The 21,589-nt window shown below is 55.4% G+C and overlaps 1 protein-coding gene across 1 annotated transcript; it reads left to right on the top strand.

Moving 5' to 3' along the window:
• Positions 1–1,560: 1,560 nt before the first annotated feature.
• LOC119097889 (uncharacterized) lies at positions 1,561–21,487 on the top strand (the record flags this gene model as incomplete). Its single annotated transcript, XM_037220839.1, has 16 exons — positions 1,561–1,584; positions 11,255–11,436; positions 13,082–13,190; positions 13,976–14,116; positions 14,725–14,755; positions 15,161–15,268; positions 16,036–16,204; positions 17,275–17,423; positions 17,757–17,874; positions 18,229–18,346; positions 18,801–18,983; positions 19,045–19,215; positions 19,476–19,629; positions 19,937–20,046; positions 20,551–20,754; positions 21,426–21,487. Coding segments are annotated over exons 1-16 (2,033 nt in total), but the record flags the coding sequence as incomplete, so codon positions are not given.
• Positions 21,488–21,589: the final 102 nt, after the last annotated feature.

Genomic DNA, 21,589 nt, shown 5'->3' with positions numbered 1-21,589 from the left:
GGGCGCGATTGTAGGAATGGCATAAAGGGCTGGTCGGAGTCTTATTTAGAGGCTCCGGTCTGCAAAGGCTGACAATCAAATACCGGTCAGGGGACCCTTTGCGCTCATCGGAGAGCCCCTGAGTCAACAGAGGCTTAAATGCCGGTCAGCTACCACCAGTACCACACAGTTGGTTCCGTGACGGTCTGAGGGCTCACTTCCCAAGCAGTTAAAAAGTCGCGGCCAGATATTTACACTTGCCAGGGGCCTTGTATCTGCCAGGGGCCCACGGCGCCTAACAGAGGGTCCTGTGCCCGCGCAAGCCCCGAGCTGACCAGGGGAAGTATTCGATGAGACCTGAAAAGGGGCCCGACGGCACCCCGGAACCGATGATCAAAGGCCCGGCCGGAGGGCATAAGGGCCCAAAGGCCTGGCTGTGGGTCACATAAAGAATCGCGGCCGTAGGGTGATAACCTGACATATCAGTCAGAGGTCCTCTTGCACCGGTTCAGAGATCACTGAAACAATGCGGATGTCTTAGTTGGTCAGAGACCACGAACACCAACAAGTCGGCTCCATGTTCTTCCGAGCCCTTGAGCCCCATTTCCCAGGCAGAAACGAGGCCGGGGTTTGCGATTTGCAATGTTCGGAGTGTCTCACACGGGTCCTGTGGCGGCAAGTGGCCCCGAGTCGAAGCGGTGGTTGAGGGGGCCCGAAAAGGGGACCAAAGGGTCTCTCGAGACCAAAGATCAAGAGCTCAATGGGAAAGCTAAGGGGTCCGAAGGGCTGTCTGTAGGTCACATTAAGAGGGCCATATTCTCAAATGTCAATAAAATGATCTCTTACACCGATAGGGACTCGTGAGACTGACTGCTCCTCTATTTCGGCCAGAGATCACGAACAACGAACAGCCAGCTCCATGTTGGTCTGAGCTCTGTGGGTCCATTTCCCAAGGAGGGACAAGGGCAGGCCCACGATTTACATTGGCCGGGCTCCTGTATGGTTCAGGGGCTTGCAGTTCCGAACAGGGCATTCTGTGTCAACAAGGGGCCTCGAATCGGTCAGTCCGAACTGCGCAGTACGGCAAAACATCTTGACCAGCCAGGTGCTCGCCATGTAAGACCCGTCCCTGCCGACCCGAGTCACTACCGACGCCAGTGACGTCGGGCTTGGCGCAGCGCTGTCCCAGCCGCATCCGGAGGGGAAGAGGGTGGTGAGCTTCGCCTCCTCCAGTCTCAACCCAGCACAGCGACAGTACAGTGTGACGGAGCGGGAGGTACTCGCGTGCGTCTGAGCGGTGGAGAAGTTGAGAAAATACTTGCGGAGACGGTCTTTCTGCCGCCGAGGGGATCATGCTGCGCTCTGCACCCTGATGACGTCACCAGGTGTGGGTCGAGCCGGCCTATGGATCGCCAGCTGGGCGTCACGTCTCATGGCGAGCCATTTCACGGTCGAGCACGTCCAGGGATCGGAGAACCCAGCGAATGACCTTTCAAAACTTCCAGGCCGGACTGAGGACGCCCAAGAAGACGACGTCGTGGCGGTGGCAGCGGTGACGTCGTGGCGGCCCAGCCCCAGGCCATGCAGCGGGACGAGCTGGCCAGGGTAACGCGGGAGGACCCGGTGCCACGCCAGCTCATGGAGCATATTCCGGGGCGGTGGCCGCGGCGATGCAGAGACTGTCCAGAGGAGCTCCAACCGTTCTCCCGTTGCCGGGGTGAGCTCAGTCTGGTGGGCGACCTGGTGCTACGGGTGGTCGTCAGCGGGTGGTCGTCAGCGGGTGGTCGTCAGCGGGTGGTCGTCAGCGGGTGGTCGTCAGCGGGTGGTCGTCAGCGGGTGGTCGTCAGCGGGTGGTCGTCCTGGCGAGACCGCGCTCCAGGACGGTCAAACTGGCTCACGAGGGCCACCAGGGGATTGCAAGATCCAAACAGTGAGCCAGAAAAGTCTATGGGTGGCCGAGAATGGACACCGAGGTGAAGGCTATCGTCAGAGCTTGTGATGTTTGTTCAGCGCTAGACAAGACAGCTAGGATACGCAGCGCGCCGATGCAGCCCGTACCTTTGCCACAAGCGTCACGGGACAAGGTCAGGGTGGACCACACCGGTCCTATGGAGGCACCCAAGAACCAACGGTTCGCGACAGTTTTTGGTGAACTACTACTCCAAGTGGATCAAGGTAGGGTTTTGTGCAGAGGCGAGCTCAGAAGCCCCTATCCAGTTCGTGGAGGTGATTGCTCCGCGAGAAGGCTACCCGAAAGAGTTTGTCTCCGACAACGGGACGCACTTCACGTCCGGAGCCTTCACTGAGTACCTACAGAATGTAGAGACTCGTCAGATTCGTGTGACTCCGTACCACCGGGCGGGGTCGGGTGCAGGGGAGCGGGCCAACCGCACTGTGAAGTCAGCACTGCAGGCGGCGGACCAGAGTGGCGAGGACCGCGTCCGGTATCGGCAGAAGTTCCTACAGCAGTATCGGAGCACCCCACTACCGGAGCCATCCCATCTGAGCTGCTGCACGGAGACGGCTGAGGACCAAGCTACACGCGGCGGCCGCTGCCTCGCCTCACAGTAAGACGAAGATGCAGCAGGTAGTGCAAAGACGAGTGTTTACGATTATTGCAACCTAAGCCATCGCCAGCCTTATTCCCCGACACCACAGGCGTGCCATTGGGGCTTTATGACGCACTCAGCTACTGGGACTACATGGCGTCGCCAGCCTCTCAACCTGGTGGGAAGGGCGGGGACCGTGGGGGATCGAACCCCATGCGTGTGGTTTCCCAGACGCGCAGTGGTTGACGCAGGCGCGTTAACCACTGCACTATCGTCATCCGGCGCGCAGGCTCAAACGCTTTGAGACTATTTGTTCCACTAGTCAATTCTGCAAAATAATGAACGTTTTTGGGGAAACATGGGATGAACTCGTGTTTTTTTAAACTCAGTTTGAACCACTCCATTCATCACTAATGAAGCATCTTATTTCTGTCCGGTAAAGAGGCCCTCTTGAGTACAGCACTATCGGACACGTTGCTCACGGTCAAGTGTTGAAGGGCCATTCCGTCCCACCGCCGTGCGCTTTCCGGTCGTCACTCTGGCGGCTCGGGGTGGCAGCCCTAACCGATCCGGAGGCCCTTAGAGGGATACATGGCATCACATTGGTCTGCTTCCTGTCGCGAAAGGCCTTCTGACCCGCGCAGTTGCCCCGGATCGACATATGGACCGTCATCAATACAACAACATCCCTGCTCGCCTCAGGTGGTTAAATAATTGGGACATAGACTCCGTTTGGGATGAACGGGCCTATGGTGGAATGCAGTTGGAGGGCCCACCTTTCGGTGCTGAGGAACCTGGCTGGCACCGAACTTTTTATGGCTTCAGTGTGAGCAAACATCATAAGCTCTGGTTTCCTTCAATTGTCAGAGAGCCCCGACCAACACAAGAAACGCTCCTTCATTCGGGCTGCCGTCCCCGTCCCTGTTGAGCAAGTGTTCCTGCAAAGTTCCCTTCGCTAACACAGGTTTATTACTTTATACGTAAATGAAACAATTACTTGCAATAATGTCAGCCCAGGAAGCTCAGCGCACAGCCCGCAACAGCCACACAGCCACTCGCGCCGCACCATACAGACACCAACACGCAGTATGTCTCTCGCCCCACAAGCAGACTCTACAGCGGTGACATGACCAAACCTAGGTTCCTGTAACTTCCGCCAGGTGTCGAACAACTACGGTTTCACGACAACTACGAAAACAAACTCTCAAAACGCCTGAACACTACATTCTTCCCTCCCCCCTACGAAAACCCGCACCGCTCGGGAGCACGCACCCTCCGTTCCAAACGCCTCAGACCGTCACGCCCGTGACCATTACCGTCGCGCACCTGGTCCAGCTGATTGCCAGCGCCGCCCGTTACCACCAGCTCCGCTCCCGCGGTCGCCCCCGCAGCCGGCCGCTCCTCATTGTCTCCTGTTGTCTCTGCATCCGGCGGAGGCGATGTTGAGCCGGCCCGACCTGGGAAAACCCCGGCTCCACTTGCACAGCTCCCACCAGCCGATGCGGGTAGCGTAGTCACAGCTTCGTCATCCGCGACCTCCGCACGCCGACACGGCGTGACCAGGCGCTACCGCCGGCTCCACTGCCGGCGCGGCGCGACCAGGCGCGACCACCGTCGTCGCCTCCGCCGGCATACGCGGTGCAACTTGCTGAGGCAACCGGGATGCACTCTCTCGGCTCCGCTGGTGCTCCGACTGCTGTCCCACAAACAACTTAGCAGGCTGCTCCGCCGGCTGATGATCAGGTGCAGCCATCCGGCGAGTGAGATGCTCGGCGTGAACCCTGGTATCACAGCCCAGCTCGTAACTAGATGGCCCTCTGCGAGCCACGATCTGCCCCGGCTCGGAGAATCGATGGCACCGCTCCCTCTGCCGGGACACCGGGCGGTACCTGACCCTGTCCCCGACGTCGTGCGAGGGTAGTCTGGCGATCCTCGCGCGGTCAGAGTACTTCCGCTGATACTCATGCCTGCTCCGCACTCGTATTCGTACTGCCTACTGCATCTCGCCTCGCTGTGAGGCAAGCCAGCGACTGCCGCGTGTAGCTTGGTCCTCAGTCGTCTGCCGTGCATCAGTTCACATAGGATGACTCCGGTGGTGGCTTGAGGCGTGCTCCGGTACTGCTGTAGGAACTTCTGCCGGTACCGGACGCGGTCCTCGCCACTCTGGTCCGCCGCCTGCAGTGCTGACTTCACAGTGCGGTTGGGCCGCTGCCCTGCACCCGACCCCGCCCGGTGGTACGGAGTCACACGAATCTGACGAGTCCCTTCATTCTGTAGGTACTCAGTGAAGGCTCCGGACGTGAAGTGCGTCCCGTTGTCGGAGACAAACTCTTTCGGGTAGCTTTCTCGCGGAGCAATCACCTCCACGAACTGGATAGGGGCTTCTGAGTTCGCCTCTGCACAAAACCCTACCTCGATCCACTTGGAGCAGTAGTTCACCAAAAACTGTCGCGAACCGTTGGCTCTTGGGTGCCTCCATAGGACCGGTGTGGTCCACCCTGACCTTGTCCCGCGACGCTCGTGGCAAAGGTACGGGCTGCATCGGCGCGCTGCGTATCCTGGCTGTCTTGTCTAGCGCTGAGCAAACGTCGCAAGCTCTGACAGTAGTCTTCACCGCGGTGTCCATTTCCGGCCACCAATAGACTTCTCTGGCTCGCTGTTTGAATCTTATAATCCCCTGGTAGCCCTCGTGAGCCAGTTCCACCGTCCTGGAGCGCAGTCTCGCTTTGTCAAGCGCCTTGTGGTGTTTTAGTGACGGGACTGGGTACAGGACGTGCTCAGTTGTTCCGTTCTGCTGTTTGTCTTTACAAACCTTCTTTTTAAACTAGTTTTTCATACGCAAGACGCAGTTTTCATGTATTCAGAATTTGTGTTGCTCATGCTGCAGCTGCTGCCCTGAGATGTACGGAGGAGCCTTAATCGCCGGTAATGAGTGACTGCATACGCACATGTTGGAGCCTCACGTCGGTGCGCTTTTTACGCATATATCAGTAGATCGGTAGATAAGTGAATACCGAATATGAAATTGAGTCAAAGATATAGAAAATGTAATCTATGCTTTTTTCTTAGCGGCCTTTGAGTTCGAAAAACTATAACTTTTCTGATGCAGCGTAGCGGTTCAAAACTTTGTGCTGGCTGTAAGGAGGAGGCCAATTTCTACCAGCACACGGAGTTTCGAAAGAATTGAAGGAGTCCGCGTTTTTATTGTGACCTTACCTGTCGATTTCTTTTCGGTAACAAGGCGTACCGATCCTTATGAGATTCAATTTCACCTTAGCGGAGGTGTTGTGCTGAAAATCACGCGTTGAATTGTGCATGGTTTCACCCCGATTGATGCTCCGCTGAGGAGAAAGTCGACCTCCTGGCCAGCGCAACCAAGCTGCACTTTTTTGGGAAGAAACATAAAGCGAAACACATAATTGTAAATGGCACCATACTCGTAGTTTCAACAGGCAATTAGGGTAGATGGCGTGTTGAATGGTAAGGTTTGGCAGCTACGGCGTGATAGATTCTCAGCTATAATTAGTCTGCAAGCAAGAATTTTGGACGTTGTGAAATTTAACGACTTTTGACCTGACCTAGGGCCACCAACTTTGAAACTGCAGCAGAGAATCAGGTATGGGTATCCAATGTTAAAGTTTTTACAGTGATCGGTCCAGTAGGCGCTGATATCTGGGTTGTCTGCATGCGCGTATAAAACTTTCCCTTCGCATTTTCGAGGTGTTTGACCTCAGGTCAGGTCTCGATATTGCCTCCCATGACTCGCCTTAATGCACGGAATTGATCGGTGAAGGTTTCAATGCGATCGGACAAGCCGTTTTCGGAAACTTGTGTGTCTGCGTCACATGCTGTTTTTTTAGACCCCCACCGCTGAATATGGATGTGAATCTGATGCCAATTTGAACGAGACCTTGGCTTTCGCGGATAGCGTGCGCGTTGGGGGGCCGCGGCGTGGGGAGGTGACGGGCGGTGGAGCCGCGGGTGCTGTGGAGGCGTGCGCGGGGATGTACGTGGCTTTATCATGGTTGTAAGAGTCAACACCCCCGAATTGATGTATGGACCAGTTTTCGAGTGAATCGTTTAAAGGAAGCCATCTGTCGATAGCATTTCAAGTAAGTGATGCCCAAGGCCCTGTAATAGCGTGATGCATAGTTGCCGAATGCTCTGGAAAGGCCGTGGAGAATACCAATCAGCTCCAATCAGAATACCAAAGTGTTTACGCCTTAACTGAAAGCAATTCAACCAGTCTGCCGTCTGGGAATGCTTGAAACTGTAGGTGTTTTGGTATTTTGGTAGTAAGTAGCTGTTATAATTGTGCTTCTCAGTTTTCACCTTAACACAGCTACATGTACTTTATCAGGATTGGTGACAAATGCACAAAAATATTACACATGGCACCGGGCTCCCATTCACAGTGGCCATGTTCTAAATTCTGAACTTGTATTTCTGGTGTTTGTGAGCTGTAACAGTAGTCACTGTATCACTGCTTCATCAGGCATGCTATGCGAAGTAGTACTTACAATCCTGCTAATTCATGTTGTTTGTTAATGTTGTGTGATCCAAATAACTAATATTTGATATACCTTTATTCCCAAAATGTGAAACACAAGCTGCACCCTGACATGCTATTTTGACCACCTTACATGTATAAAAATGTGGTATTCATAAAATAAGATAATGTCATCATAGGTGAAAAGGAAGCATTACAATTCCTTTACCTGGAATGTTTGCAATTCCGGCTCCACCTGGGCCATCATTTCTCATGCCACTGTCCCTTGCAATGCTTGTGAAGCCTAGTGCTTAGCATGGTTAGGTAACTGGAACATTCTGATAGGAAAGGTTGGTGATGTTCCAGACTTTAAATAATGTTTCATTATGATACCAACACATAACAGTCAGCTCTAATAATTTTTGTTTGTAAAATTCTTAAAAGAATTGATGAACTGCAACCATTTTATTTAAGAAAACCACTCGCTGATGTTTGTTCAACTGTTCTTTGTTTGTGCCGTGCACGGTTTATCCTGAAATAGTCTTGTGAACTTAAGAATTATTTTTGCTCTTGAATATCTGACATCTATGTATCAATCCATATATGTATTTTGCGTGTTCCGAGCATTAAGACACATTTGTGCAACCTGATGAGTGAAAGTGAACTCTTAACTGTTTTTTTTGCTGGTGGCGGAGTACAAAAATTTTTGTGGTCGGAGTACAAACTTGCCTGCAAGCAAAGGTCTGTCTAATGTGGAATGAGTGTCTGCACAATGGGCCTTGCTTGGAGTACATCACATACTGCCTTTAATGGTTCAACATTTTCCCAATGTTTTTCTAGCAAAAATTAGTGTCAGCATGCAATTTTGCATTTCCGTGGAACAGAGCACTTCTTGTGAGTGAGGGTGCCACACTGATCCCATCCATATCTCTGTAGTGCTACTAGCTTGCCTATACATGCAAAGATTGCTTAATGGTACATGTTAATAAGAAATATACAGTTGAGAGGTTAACAACAAAACTTTATACATATGCATTCACAGGTGCATCATACAAAGCTCAGCTACTTATCATTACCTGTCTACATGCAAACTTACACAATATCGAAATGATAAATCAGGTGCATCCTCTGCTTACTGACAAACTAAGTTGCGGACAACCACTGTGCATCACACCCTGGTTTTTTAATGAGTCTTAGGCAGATGCAACTGTCTATGAAAGCCTTATGTATGTGACATCACTAACATGTTGTCCTTTTGGCCTTTACATAATTAATATAAACATACCAAAAGTGTTCCTCTTCCTATCCTTCTCTTTCTGCTCTTCTCCTCTTTCAGTTCCTCACCTTCTCTTTCTGTCACTTTTCTCCTTCCACTCCTCCTCCACTTCTGCTCCTCCTCTCTTCCTGCACCTCCTGTTATCCCTCTCCTCTTCTCCAAGTTCCCTATGATCTTATGAAGGGACAATTTTAATACTGTCACTGCAAGACCTTATGCCTGACAGCAAGGAACATGGCAGCATTGCCTCCTGTCAGGTTTCAGCAATTATAACCACAACCTGAACAGAGGCCAGCCTCATATTTGACCCCACATGGGAAACCCAAGCCTAGCATTTATGTTGTATATAGATACCTTAGTACCTATGTACCTACCCACCTTGTTGTAGGTAGAGCAGGTTATACCAAGGTGATTCTGCACCAGCCTGCAGTGGTAAACATTTATAGATCAGTCCCCTGGTATTTATTTACCTTTTTTGGAATGACTTAATAGCGGTCCAAAACTAAATCCCAAGTAATTTTAGAAGTGTGGATACATGCTGTGTGAAAATTGAAGACAACCAATTCCACTTTGTCTCACTGAATACCTCAAACTCGCAGTTACAATGCACATAATCCCAAGCATCTTCACTCACCTTCCGCCCTCCTCACTCCCACCACATCAAGACAAACAACCAAACCATGCACAGGAGTTCTGGTGCATTCACAGACATTGTGATGGCATTCTAGCACTTGTCAATGGGCAACCAAGTACAAGTACCACGGGTCGGTCCTGAAATGACAGGCTGTGATGAATAGTCTAAGAAAAAACATTTATGCAGTTGCAGCAACACAAATTGTTAAGTTCGCAGTAGAAAAATCATAGAGCTTTTCAGTCATGCATTTAAAGTTGCTATTTTCCACCTACAAATATATATTATCTTCTGGTGGCGCGACAACGCCGAGATAATGCAGGACCTGTACTACAAATCTATAGATATTTCTCATTCTAAGGCATATCATGCCATTTCAACACCCTCTGAGGAAGGCCCGTATCTGGACGATACCAAAACACGTCAATTTTTTAATTAAATTTGGCTAACTTTGCTAAAAACTTGCTGTTCTCCGGCTTGTACTCCGGCTTGTTCTCCCCGGGTCTCCCTATAGGCCCCATTGTGAGAAGGGCAACCAAGTACTGCGATTTTTTCCCACCGGGTTATGGACCATCTCTATCTTACAAGTATAGGTACTGGTTGAGCCTGGAGACATGATACCCTTGTTAAATAAGTAAGATATCCTCGAATCTTCAAAGACCGGTACCTACCGATTTCTGAAAAAGTGGTTGACTTACTATCATTTATACAATAGTAATAAGTTTTGGAATGCCGCATGCCACAAACTCCCATTTTGGGAACGTAATTCCCGATGACATTTAAGAACCCAAAAGAAGCCGTTACCACCAAAAGTGCCGCCCACAAACGTGATATTTGGGTGCCATTTAATGTCATGATTCTATCTCAAAAGTGCCGATATGTGGTGTGTTTGAATGCTATGATTTTGAGTTTAATTGCAAGTTGGATGGTGATTGGTGGCTGGTATGGCAGGAGCAGGAATGAAACAAGCGCTTTGAAAAGGATGTGCAGTGCTGCAATCTTTGGAATTTTCCCACCAAACTGTTTGCAAGATGCACGTCCTTTGGTAAAATCGCTAACATGTTATCTTAATATGAGGTAAGTTAAGAGCATAGTTGGCATGCTGGACTTCTTGCTCGGCGAGTCTTTGAATGACCTAGTTGAAAAAGATGTGCCAGCGGTGATTTTGGTGCTGCTAGTGGTTTCTGGTCGAACGAATATCGTTGTAGGTGTCTGTTGCGACGCGGACCTTCACTGCTCGAAAATGCACTCGTCAGTTGCAGGAGGCTGGGCTGCCGCTGGTTTCGGGTACGGGAGGCGATGGGCTCGTCGCGTGGTGGGAGCCAGAGCCGTGATATGTTTGTCCGTTTCTTGAAAGTTATCGGTGGGTGTGTGCGTCGTGGAGAATGCGGTCTTCTTACTTAGGTGCGCCATATATTTTCCCCACAGGTAATGACATGCAAGGTATGTGGCAGCGGTAGGTACTTAAAACAAGCACATTTCATAGTTCAGTTTATTTCATTCCCACAGAAGTAACTCACATGAGTTGTCATCACCATTCAGGAGTTGCATAGGCTTGTACAAGTGCATCTAACCCATGTAATACAATGATGAAGGACATTAACATGAACGCCCTGGATTGGCCAGCTCCTGTAGGATTGCAGATGCTTGTCTCCATTTCTTGGTGCTCCATATGTTTGGTCCCTGGAAATCAGATAAAAGTTATAACTCACTTTATGAAAGCAAAGTTCATGCACCCTCCTGGCTATCAAGAAAGCAAAACTGTCTGCCTTGGTACTTATACTCAGGCTCATACATTTGCAATGGTGTCTGCTTTGTGGGGCGACTGCAGTGTTTGTCTGGAGTACAAAAATTGTCATTCTTACCAGTCAAGAGCCTGGAGTACAAAATTTCCTGGTGTCACATCCACCAGAAAACGGAGGTTTTTCCCACACTGCTTCGTACTGCTAAATTTTGTGATGAAAAATGGTGTGTTTAAACTCTGTTCAGTGCAGATTTAGGGACACATAAACCTCTTGGAACTAAAGATACCAAGATGCACCTATATTTTCTACACTCAACACAGACTTAGGCTCAGCTGCATCCTAGTCTGATTTTATTCACAGTCAGAGATTCAGATTTTCAAATCCCATGCTGTATTTCTCTAAGCAGGATGCCATGTGCAGTCACTGACCCCCCTTTCCCTGACCTGCAGCATGGAGGCCGCCATCAGCGACACACAGCTGCTGGCCTGTGGCGACAATGCTGATGAGTGGCCGTGCCTGGGCGGCCGGCCGTCGGCGGCGGGCGGCGCGCTGCGCGTGGTGCCGGCGCTGCGCTCGTGCGCTGAGGTCAAGTTCGCGCTGCTGGACCGGCTGCCGGGCTTCACCGAGCCGGACCTGCACACGGACCTGCGGCCGACCGCCGCCACCGTGCCGCTCTGGAGCCCGGCGTACGCGCGCGAGATGGACGCCTGGCAGCGCGAAGTGCTGCGCCGCCAGTGCAGCAGCCACGACCGGCCAGAGTTCTCCAGGTGAGTGGTGCGGGCCGAGATGGAGCACCCCAGGCAGGGGAGAGGCACAGCTGGGGCCAGTTCTGTTGAACAGTCATCAACAGTTTGCACCATCTTCCTGGGATCGAAGTGTTCGTATCGTTGATTCGTCACCAACCAGTAGAGCATTGTGACCAAGTGAAGAGGGAGTTTTGTTTCAAATGGGTCAAAAGCAGGATAAGTTGGGTGATTGTTCACCTTTTTGGTAAAGAATGTTCACTTCTTAATCTTCTACTTTGCCCTCTTTTTCACGGGATGCCAAAAGAGGTCCTCCATGCTCAAAAAGGTCCCCACAAACGCACACAGTACCACGGAAATTCTTTTTTGAGCCAAAAATGTCTGTGCAGAACCCTTCCTTAGTACAAAAACACAGGTGCTGTACTGGAGTTTCTATTTATGTTTGATAGGCTGTAGGAAGCAAATGTCATGATTTGAGCAAACAACTCCAAGTTATCACGAACGTGTGCATCAATATGTAATCAAGATGACTGCATCATCTTTGGATTGATTGTGGGATTTAACAGTACAACTGTCGAATGCTCCTCCCCGGCGAGTATTTCAAAACAACACGAGGATCGCAGCAATCACGAAATATGCCCAGTGTGCCTGTTTTATGTAAGACGGCAAAGCTGACCCAGGCTAAGGTCTGCTTTGACGTCCTCCCAGTTTCCTCCTTGTTGGCAGCTGAGCCCGCGGCCGAGCTCCCAGTGGGAGGGTTGTGCAGCGTCTTGTCCGTACCACAAGCATACACAGTGTATAAGTACTGCATAGTCTGCCAGTCTTACACAATGTGCTAGTGGCACATAGTGTGCTAGTGTTACACAGTGTGCTAGTGTTAGCATTCTAGTGTTGAATAGTGTGCTAGTGTATCAGTGTGTTAGTGTTACACAGTGTGCTAGTGTTACAGTGTGCTAATGTTACACATTTTGCTAGTGTTACGCAGTGCGTGAGTACTATACATTGTGCGACGCCAGTAATTTTCAGAACATGTCTTTCGAATATAACTTTCAGGAGATCTTTCCTCTGAGCATCCTTTCTGGGGATCTGCCAGATCTGTCGAAGCAGACAGTGCAACAGTGTTCATAGTGGGGAATTTAACCAGGTAACGCAAGCAGTGCCGCTATGCTGCTGCACTGTAATGCATTGCCAGGGTTTGCTTTGCTGCATGTTTACTTGTCTCGTCCAGAATGTAAGACAGTGCCATTAGTCTTATTTATCGTCGAATAACCAGGAGGAAGGAGAGCTAGATGTATTGATAATTGGCAACAAGCCTTTAGCAAAAGACTTTGAGTGGTGCTCAACAACTGCAACTACAAGTAGTGGTGGAAGTGCTGATATGTTTTGATTGAGACATGCCGCTGAAATATTGATGCATCTGTGTCTCCTTTCTCCTGGCTATTGGATGAGGAATAAGGCTGACAGTGCTGTCCTGCCCATGTGTGTAATGTTCGTTGCAAATACACTTAACAACCCATGCCACTCAGAATGTTTTGATTGTTGCTCTGTGTTGGTTATGTCAACTCATACTGATCTGTATTTTAATGAGTTTTAACTGAACTTCATGTTATGATGTCATCTTGATCTTTGCTGTTTGAACTGATTCTGACATAAGTGTTCTTGTTTTCAGTTTCTGTATAGCCAACATGTGTACGGATAGTCTTGATGGCGTCGATGTCATCTCTGAAAGTGAAAACATCAAGAAGCTTCTCAAACTCGCCTACAACAGTAGTGAAGAGGTGAGTTGAAGTTGTTCTCTCTGATCTTGGTAGTCGATTATGTAGACTCGATGATGTAAGCCCCCATGCCCAGCCAATTAGTACAATCTGACCCTTTGCAAAATATCAGAACGGGTCAGATGTGTTGAGATTAAGCGGAGCTTATGTTTTAGCCTTTGGCTCGGGCACTAAAACGGATGCCCTGTATTTTTTGTACTCACGTTATTTGATTCCCGCCAGCATCTTATTCAAGGCGACATTTCCCGTCCAGGGGAAATGCCGACGCAAACTGATGCAACATAAAGCGGAAGAGTCGGCTGGCTGTGGCCGTTCAGTGGCCCCGCTGGTGACGACGCCTTCCTAACAGCGGTTTGGCTGCAGGAAACGCGCCGGCAGACGCAGCAATTATCAATCCGAAATTTTGTGATACGCCGCTTATGGCATCCGGGCTGAAATGCGACGCCTTTCCTGCAACCGTGTGCTGTGTCTCGTACGCTTTACGTCTCTAACAGCTGTGTTAGCTGGACGATTTGGATTGGGCGAGGAGCACGTCCGAATTCGGGTATGGTGCGCATGGCTGAGAGCAGAAGACCGTCAGTGGCCGGGTCACTTCCTCACCGCGCGCGTCTTGGTAAGGAAGTAGGCCGGCCATCGCTGCAGCTGGTTGGTGCTGTGAGTACTGGGGCTGCCACGAGGAGGATGCGTTCGTCAGGGGAGCGTACGGTGCGGCCGGGAAGAGTTGGTCCTGTGGCTATGCGGGTCTACAGAGTGGGCACCCTGACGCGGCGCGTGCTTGTGCCGGCCAGATCAGCATGATGGTGCACCGCGTCGGCCGGCTGCTGCTGCTGGACGAGTTCGACATCACCTCCCATCTGCTGGAGACGGAGAAGACCGAGTGGGTCTGGCTCGACCGCCTGCTCCGCGAACATTTCATGACCAAGTTCGAGGTACGGGGCTCTAGTCCCAGCTCTGACCAGCTAGGGTAAAACTACTTGATGCGAGCACCGAATCTCACTGAAGTGGTGACTTAGCGGAGTATTGATCAGCTACTCATTCGTTTCATTTGTTGACAATATGTTGTGTTTGTACAAGGTAGGAGGTTGACCTCATGATTGATGCTCGGAGGCGAGCCCGCATCCATTTCAAGGCGGCTCATCCCACACACTGGCTGTGCCGACGCCAAGTGATGCGACATTACATGGATCAGTTGAACGAGAGGGGTCGACCTGCTCCTCTTGGGATCACGTGCTCCGACAGCGATGTAATCCTGACAAGTGACCTGTGCCTGACCGGTGTCGGTCGGTGCGATGCGGCTGGGGGATGGGGCTGCGACCATGCCAACCTCACCTGGCAGCTCGAGACACTCGAGTTGCTCCTGCCTCGCAGGCTCCGCACTCCACAACCTGAACCACTCGGCGACCCATTGCGTGGTGTTTCAAAGACCGCTTGTGGGTGACAACCCCGTCAGTGAGCCCCGACCCGGGACGGTGTCGTCAGCGGTCCCCCACCTCTGCCAGTGACGTCACTGGCCACTGTCCGGCGCTTCTGATGTCAGCTTCCCCTGTCGGCTGGCGGTGGCATCGCGGGTCAGTTATCTGCCGGTGACGCTGGTTATGGGTGATATGACGTCGCCCAATGATTGTGGTGACGGGCTGGCGGTGCTGACGTCGCAAGCCCTGACCTCGGCTGGCGACGTCAGTGACCGCAGACCGGTGATCGTGACCCCGGGAACATCGGAGGGGTGCTATGTGACCGGCGTCTCCCGCGCTCCCTGGCGCCGGTGACCCGCTCTCCTGCGCTCCCTGGCGCCGGTGACCCCGCTCTCCGGCGTCGGCAGGACGTGGACTGGGCGCGGCGCGCCGCCGCCGAGGAGGAGGCGGCCGCGCTCGACACCCGCTCGGCCGACCTCTACTCGCAGCTGCTGCTCCACAGCGTGACGGCGCTGCCGGCGGCCGTCGCCGCCGCGCCGCCCGCCCTGCTGGCGCTGCCAGCGCCCTCGGACGTCACCGAGGCGCCGCCGCCGCCGCGCGGCCGCTACCGCCGGCACTACTTTACCAGGAACATGCTCTGGACCTTCCAGGACCTCAAGATGCTGATCGGTGGGTATGATGGGGTGGGGAAGGGGGCTGGCGTGACGGGTGTGAGAGATGCATTGTTGCGAAGGGTTTATGGTGGCTGGCCCGGAGGTGTGATCGGCTCTAGCTGTTGCCGACGGCGTGTTGCGAGCGCTTGGACTGAAGCTGAGCCCCAACAGACAGCCTTCGTCCCGTGTCGTCACTGTAGACTGAAATGATGGCTTACACTCGGACTTTGGCGCGTTCATACGGACATTGCATGACATCGGACCACTCGGCCCGCGTTGTTCGTCTCTGATGGTGAACGCCGATGCGGGTGTGGCCGCTCGCGTAGGCAACCGAAACGATGAAGGTCGGGTTGCGTCGCGAATTGTGTTGCTGCGCGTGTTCCCGGAAGCGAGGCTGACAACAGCAAATTACGGCAGCAGACTTCTTCGGGTGATGCTGGTACTGACGCTGACGTGAAGTGTTGTGAACACCAGCGCGAGCTGAGGCGTTGCGTTGTGTCCGTGTCATTTATGTGTGGCAGCGCCGCCGTCATGAGCACGACGTGTTTGTCCGTCTGCGGTCTCGCGCGCCATCTGACCGCCGGTTGTGTGCTGCGCCTGGGGCTCCTGACCCCCTGACCTGCTGCTGACCCCTGACTGCCGGCGCGCTGACCCCTGGCCGCCCGCGTACTGACCCCTGACTGTTCGCATGCTGACCCCTGACCGCACCCGTGCTGAACCCTGACCGCCCGTGTGCTGACCCCCGACCGCCCGCGTGTGTTGACCGCTGTGCGCCTGCGGCAGGCACGGACATGCCAATCCTGGGCGGCGGCACGCACCCCTGCGTCAGCCTGCGCCTGCACGACCTCTCAGAGCCCATCAACGTTCTCACCGGGCTCGACTACTGGCTCGACAACCTCATGTCCAACGTGCCCGAGGTGCTCATGTGCTACCACGTGGACGGTGTGCTCAAGTAAGTGGTTTCGGCGGGTCCTGAGCGGCGGGACGCTTGGGAAGTCGCTCGATTGTTTGCCGCTGCGTGCCACCGATGTGGGGGTTCGCGATGCACGCTCACGTGCCCGCTGCGACAGACCCAGCGCCAACGCACGCGACGCGTGAGAATCGAGCTCAGTCCCAGGAGCCCATATCCGAGGCTGTTGCTGATGGTGGGCGACTCGGACGACGCCACCGCGGAGTCGTGTGGCGCCCAGAGCTGGCGTCCGTGTCGCCGCACGCGTGCTCGCACGGGGGTGGCGTGTTGTGGACGGTGCTCGGTTGGGACGGACGGCGAGAGCGCGCCAAGCGGGATGAACCTGCAAACTCCTCAGAGGGGCCTTGCGCGGGCTAATCGCCGCCGAAGGGGCCCCAGGCGCGTGTAGTCGTGCCCCCAGCGTCATTCACTCTCTTTTGTCGCATTGCCCTGACATGATGCTTACTGGTCGAGAGGGCTCTAATCCAAACAGTCAAACTAACTGGGCCGTGCACCGCGCCAGGCCGGGCGGGGTGAGATCCGGGCGGTGACAGCTGGATCTGGGCGGATATAGGCCGGGCTGCTCTGGCCTCCGCTCACCCGCCGGGTCCGAGGCGGTGCTCGGCGCCGGGTATGTGTGGGCGCCCGGCGCTGCCACGGGGGCTTCAGGCCGACTGGGCAGGCTCGGCCCGACACTGAGAGGCGCCGTCTCCCACTACCACCTCGCCGCTTGCACCGCGCTCTGTTAGAGGATTAGGGGCGTGCGGGGGGGGGGGGGCAGAAATGCACCTGCCACCAATCCGACCAAGTCACCCACCCCGCTCCATGCTGAATAGGTTACAGCCGTTTGAGTCGGCTGTCTTTCGTCGAAGGCGATCGGCGCACGTTCACGAGCGCTTGAGCAGCTTGTGTACCTACTAAAGCAAGCTATGCTTCTCTGAAAGCTGATGGTGGGCACGGTGCACATCGTCGCATATCGTGAGCCAAATGTTACAGCATCTCCTGACCCTGCACGAGCGTGCCTGCCTCGCCAGCTAACCTAAAGCCGACGCTAACCGCGCCGTGCCTGGCAGGAAGTACTCGCTGATCAAGACGGAGGACCTGCCGCACCTGCCCGACTCGACGTTCAAGCCGGAGGTGGTGCACGACGTGGCCGAGAACATCCTGTCGTTCCTGCGCGCCAACGCTACCAAGACGGGCCACACGTACTGGCTGTTCAAGGGTGAGAGCGCCGCCGATCGGTCCAGGCCGGAGCCGGCTCGGCGGAGGCTGCCGTGGGGAGCGGTTTGAGCCGGGTGTCGGACCAAGCCGGTGTCAGGCTACAACGCGAGGCTAAACGCGTCGCCTGGCAGCGTGGTGGCTTGTGCTAGGTCAAACGGTGAACGGATTGCGGCCTGTCGCCACACTGCAAAGACCGGTGTGACCGTTTAACTCGTTGACACGTGATGTGCCTGGTTCACCTAGCAGCTTCTGTACCTTCTGAAGCACTGGCCCGCGGAGTGGTGAGCCTGTCGGCAAACTGGCCGTGTGACTGACCCACTGGTGCCGCTGCCAGGCGAGGATGACGACTGCGTTAAGCTGTACGACCTCAGCAGTCTGCTGGAGAGCCGCTTCGAAGAGGTCAACAGGGACGACAACCCTTTCTCGGGTCACGTGGCCCTGCTGCTCTACCGGTGAGTGGTCGGCCACCTCTTCTCTGTCGGTGGGTTCCGCCGATTCAAAAGTGGTTCCGCCTTGCTGCATGGGCAGAAAGAAAAGAAAAGAAAAAGAACAGCAAAGAGCAGTCGGTGTCGCGAGGCTGAAGTGATAACGTTGCTGGCAACAATAGTAAGAGTGGACTGCAGTTGTGGTCAAGCTGCAGATCGAGTCTGCGGGTTTCAGTCGACAGTTTTGGAGGTGGATGAGCGGCACTGTCACGGCCCGTCGTGCTCACCCTCGACGCGTGCAGCTCCTGTCGTCAGCTGTCGGTCGCCGCAGCCATGACGCGCGGCCCGTCCTTAACACCTGGGTGGCGTCGGGCGCCGCAGGATCGCCTGCAACATGCTGCGGAAACGGCACGTGGTGGACTACGGGGACCGTCTCGGCACGGTGCGCACCATCCTCAGCAAGACGCTGGAGCTCATCAAGGGCGACAAGTACTTGCAGGTCGGTGCGCGGGCCGGGCAGCGGCCGGGTAATGCCCGACACTCAGGAAGATGTGGGGATGGGCAGCGGGGCGATGCATGGCAAGAAAAGGTGGAGTATGTGGCGGTGGTGTCCTGTACCCGTGCTTCCCACTTATTGGTGCCTGCACACAGTCCGTAAAATGCAAAACGGGATTGATGGCACCTAGTTGTATGACATATTTAACTGATGGCGTGTATATCAAAGACAAAGTAAATTACTGGCATCTTGTGTTTTGTTGTGTCTGTGTCTTGTTGCATACCTGAAGCACTCGACACGTATCCCACTTCTCCGTTGTGGGGTCTACGGCGCGCCGCAGTCACAGTGTCACGACTGCCACCTGGCCGCCCTCTGGCTGTCGCTTCACACACGTGTCCCCTGCCTCCGCCGGCGTGTCCGCCCGAGCCGCGTGCCGATCTTCGCGTCCGGCCGCCAGGTACGGGCCAACATCCACATGATGCTGGCCGACTGCTACGTGCCGCGCGACCACCGACCGCTGGCCACCGAGTTCGCCGGCGCCGCCGCCGCTGCCGCCAGCGCTCTGGCGCGCAGCCCGGAGCGTGCCGGCGCCGCTGAATCGCCGTGGACGCAGCAGCCGATGGTGCGCGTCGACCTGCTGGCGCGCAAGGGCGCCGTGCCGCCGCGCGAGGGGCGCGCGGTCCGGCGACCTGCGGCCACAGCCGATCGCCGGCGACGCGCTCGAGCGCACCGAGTGCGCCATGGAGCACGTGCTGGCGGCGTTCAGCTGCCTGCGCCGGCGCGACGAGCTCGAGCGCGATGACAAGGCGCCGAAGATGGCGCGGCCTTCGCAGGCTATTCCGATGCCGTACTGCCCACTGAACACGGCGCTGGTTGGCGGCGGCGGCCGGCACGGGGGCGGAGCCGCGCCCGCCGTCGCCGCCGCCGCCGCCGGCCGCGCCGTCCGCGCCTGCCGCCGCCGCACAGGAGGGCGACGTCTCGGACACGCTGCTCTGCCAGAAGGGCGGCGCACTTGTGCACGGTGCGCGCGGCGGCGGCCGCCGAGCGCGACGACGCGCTGCCGGCGCTGCAGATGGCGCAGGCGGCGCTGTGCTGCGTGCGCGCCGCTGGCGGCAGCGGCCAGGTGCCCGAGGTGACCGCCGCCGCCTCCATCCTCGTCAGCGACGGCCTGCTGCTGCTGAGCCGAGCGCCGGTCGCCGAGACGGAGGCGGCGCGCCGCCGCTGGCAGGAGCCCGGCGAGCCGCTCGGCCGAGAGCTGCTGCACATCCTGCGCCAGAAGGACGCCTGTGAGTGCGCGGCCGGCGACGCGTTATCATGTCAGAAGCCCGGGCGAGCCCGAGTGACTCACCAGGCTTGGTATGGCGCCCGTGGGTGGGTTAGGGGTGGTGGTGGTAATGCCAGGAGCACAGGCTCTCACCACCAGCTCACTGGACCCCCGCGTAGCAAGCGTATTGATAAGGCTGGACGCCCGAGTCCGACAGTGACCTTGCAGAGTACGCCCTCCTCAGCACGCCTCCTCATTTTTGTCCGTTTGCCAGACGGAGCTGCCTCAGTTTGGCGCGACTTGACCGCTCGTGCTCTGTCGTTTGTCAGACTTCGAGCCGGCGTTCGTGGGCCGGCCGGCGCGGCGTGCGTCGGAGGCCGGCGACATGGCCATGTTGGGGGACGCGATCGGTATCATGGAGGCGGCCGTCTCGCTGAAGGTGAGCGCCCCTGGCGCCACAGTTATGTGCCGTCGACCAATCACCGAGTGGGCTCATCACGGCCGGTCCGCGGGTCCATTTGCAGAGTCTGTGAGGTAGGTGGTGGGCTAGTTCAGGCGGGCGACGTACGATCTCTGTCGCAATCCGGCTCCGGCTGTTCAGCTCTCGCTGTGTTTCGCTGTGTGACGCTGCCCTGTCAGCCGATGACTCCGCCACTTGTAGACAGATACCTTACTGAGGCGATGCCTGAGTGGATGTTGCGTGGATGCGTTAGTGAGATGGTAGAAGCTTTTGGTGTGATTCGCTCGGTGGTGTTTCTGCGCGTGCTGCGGACTCCGTAGCTCAGCTGTTGGATGCTGGGACTGAGTCGCCGCAGCGGCGGGGCCAACGTATGGCGCAGAGGGCCAAGAATGGCACAGAGCCCGCAGTGTCGTGAAGTGATAGAACAAGGCGAGTGAAAGTGGGGCTGGCCTGACCTCGCTGTTGGCCCTCCTCCCCCCACAGCACTTGTCGTCCGAGATGCGTCAGCACGTACGTACGCGGCTGGGCCTCATCCTCAATGAGATTGGCCTGCTACACAACCGACGCCTGGAGAATCTGATGCAGACGGTGGACGGCGGCGGCGCTGACGGCCTGCGCGCGCGCGCCGAGGCGCAGCGCCGGCCCATGGAGCGCGCCTACAAGAGCGCGGAGGCGGCCTTCAGCAAGGTGGGCGGCTGCCGGGTACCGGCAGGTAGTGTGGAGTGTGACATCATTTGGCATGATGTAGCACATAACAGGATGCGTTTAATATTCACCGAAAACTTTGCACCTAAAACCATCAGATCATGAAAAGTTGGCATGCTAAACATGCACAATTTGAGCCAGTCTTACGGAAACTTTGCTAAACAACTAAAAAGAAAAAAGAAAAGGACCAGTACATTTTAAACGAACGGTATACGGCACAATCACTATCGGATTTCCTACAAATGCACTAGTTTGTCGGCAGGTCGTTTCCGCTGTACTTTATTTTACTTCATGAGAAGCTGTTGCGAAATTAGCATGAGTTCTCGCTAGTGTTTGTCACCAAATGGCGGGCTGGGCATATCCGCACGTGTGTCGCTGTTGGGCCGGTTACCTCCTCCGGTTGGCGCGCGTGTCTGGATGACACTCAACGGCCTGTCTGTCTCACCGTCCAGCCCGCCCCTCCACTGTCTACTGGGCCTCGCGCATGCACACCACGCCTCATGCCGCTCCATCGCCGCCGCCTGTCGCTCTCTGCCCACTGGACGGCGGCTGTCTACGACGGGCTCCACCGCACTGGCGGCGACCCTGCCGGCAGCCGTGTGTCCGCTGCACACCCCAGGCCCTCCCCCTGACCGCTCTCCCGCTGGCCGCAGGCGGTCACTCTTCTGGACGGGACGCCGCAGCGCTGCGCCACGGAGATGAACCTGGGCCACCTGTACGACCGCTCGGCGGCGGCGCAGCACCGACTGCTGGGCGACGCCGCCGCCACGCTGGCCGACCTGGAGCGCACGGCCGCCTGCTACGGCCGCGCCGCCGC

This window comes from Pollicipes pollicipes, unplaced genomic scaffold (genome assembly GCF_011947565.3).
Source record: "Pollicipes pollicipes isolate AB1234 unplaced genomic scaffold, Ppol_2.1 Scaffold_4672;HRSCAF=5504_pilon_pilon_pilon, whole genome shotgun sequence".
Lineage (NCBI taxonomy): Eukaryota > Metazoa > Arthropoda > Thecostraca > Pollicipedomorpha > Pollicipedidae > Pollicipes > Pollicipes pollicipes.
Note: the sequence above shows the minus strand (reverse complement) of the source record. Positions and strands in the feature narration are given on the sequence as shown.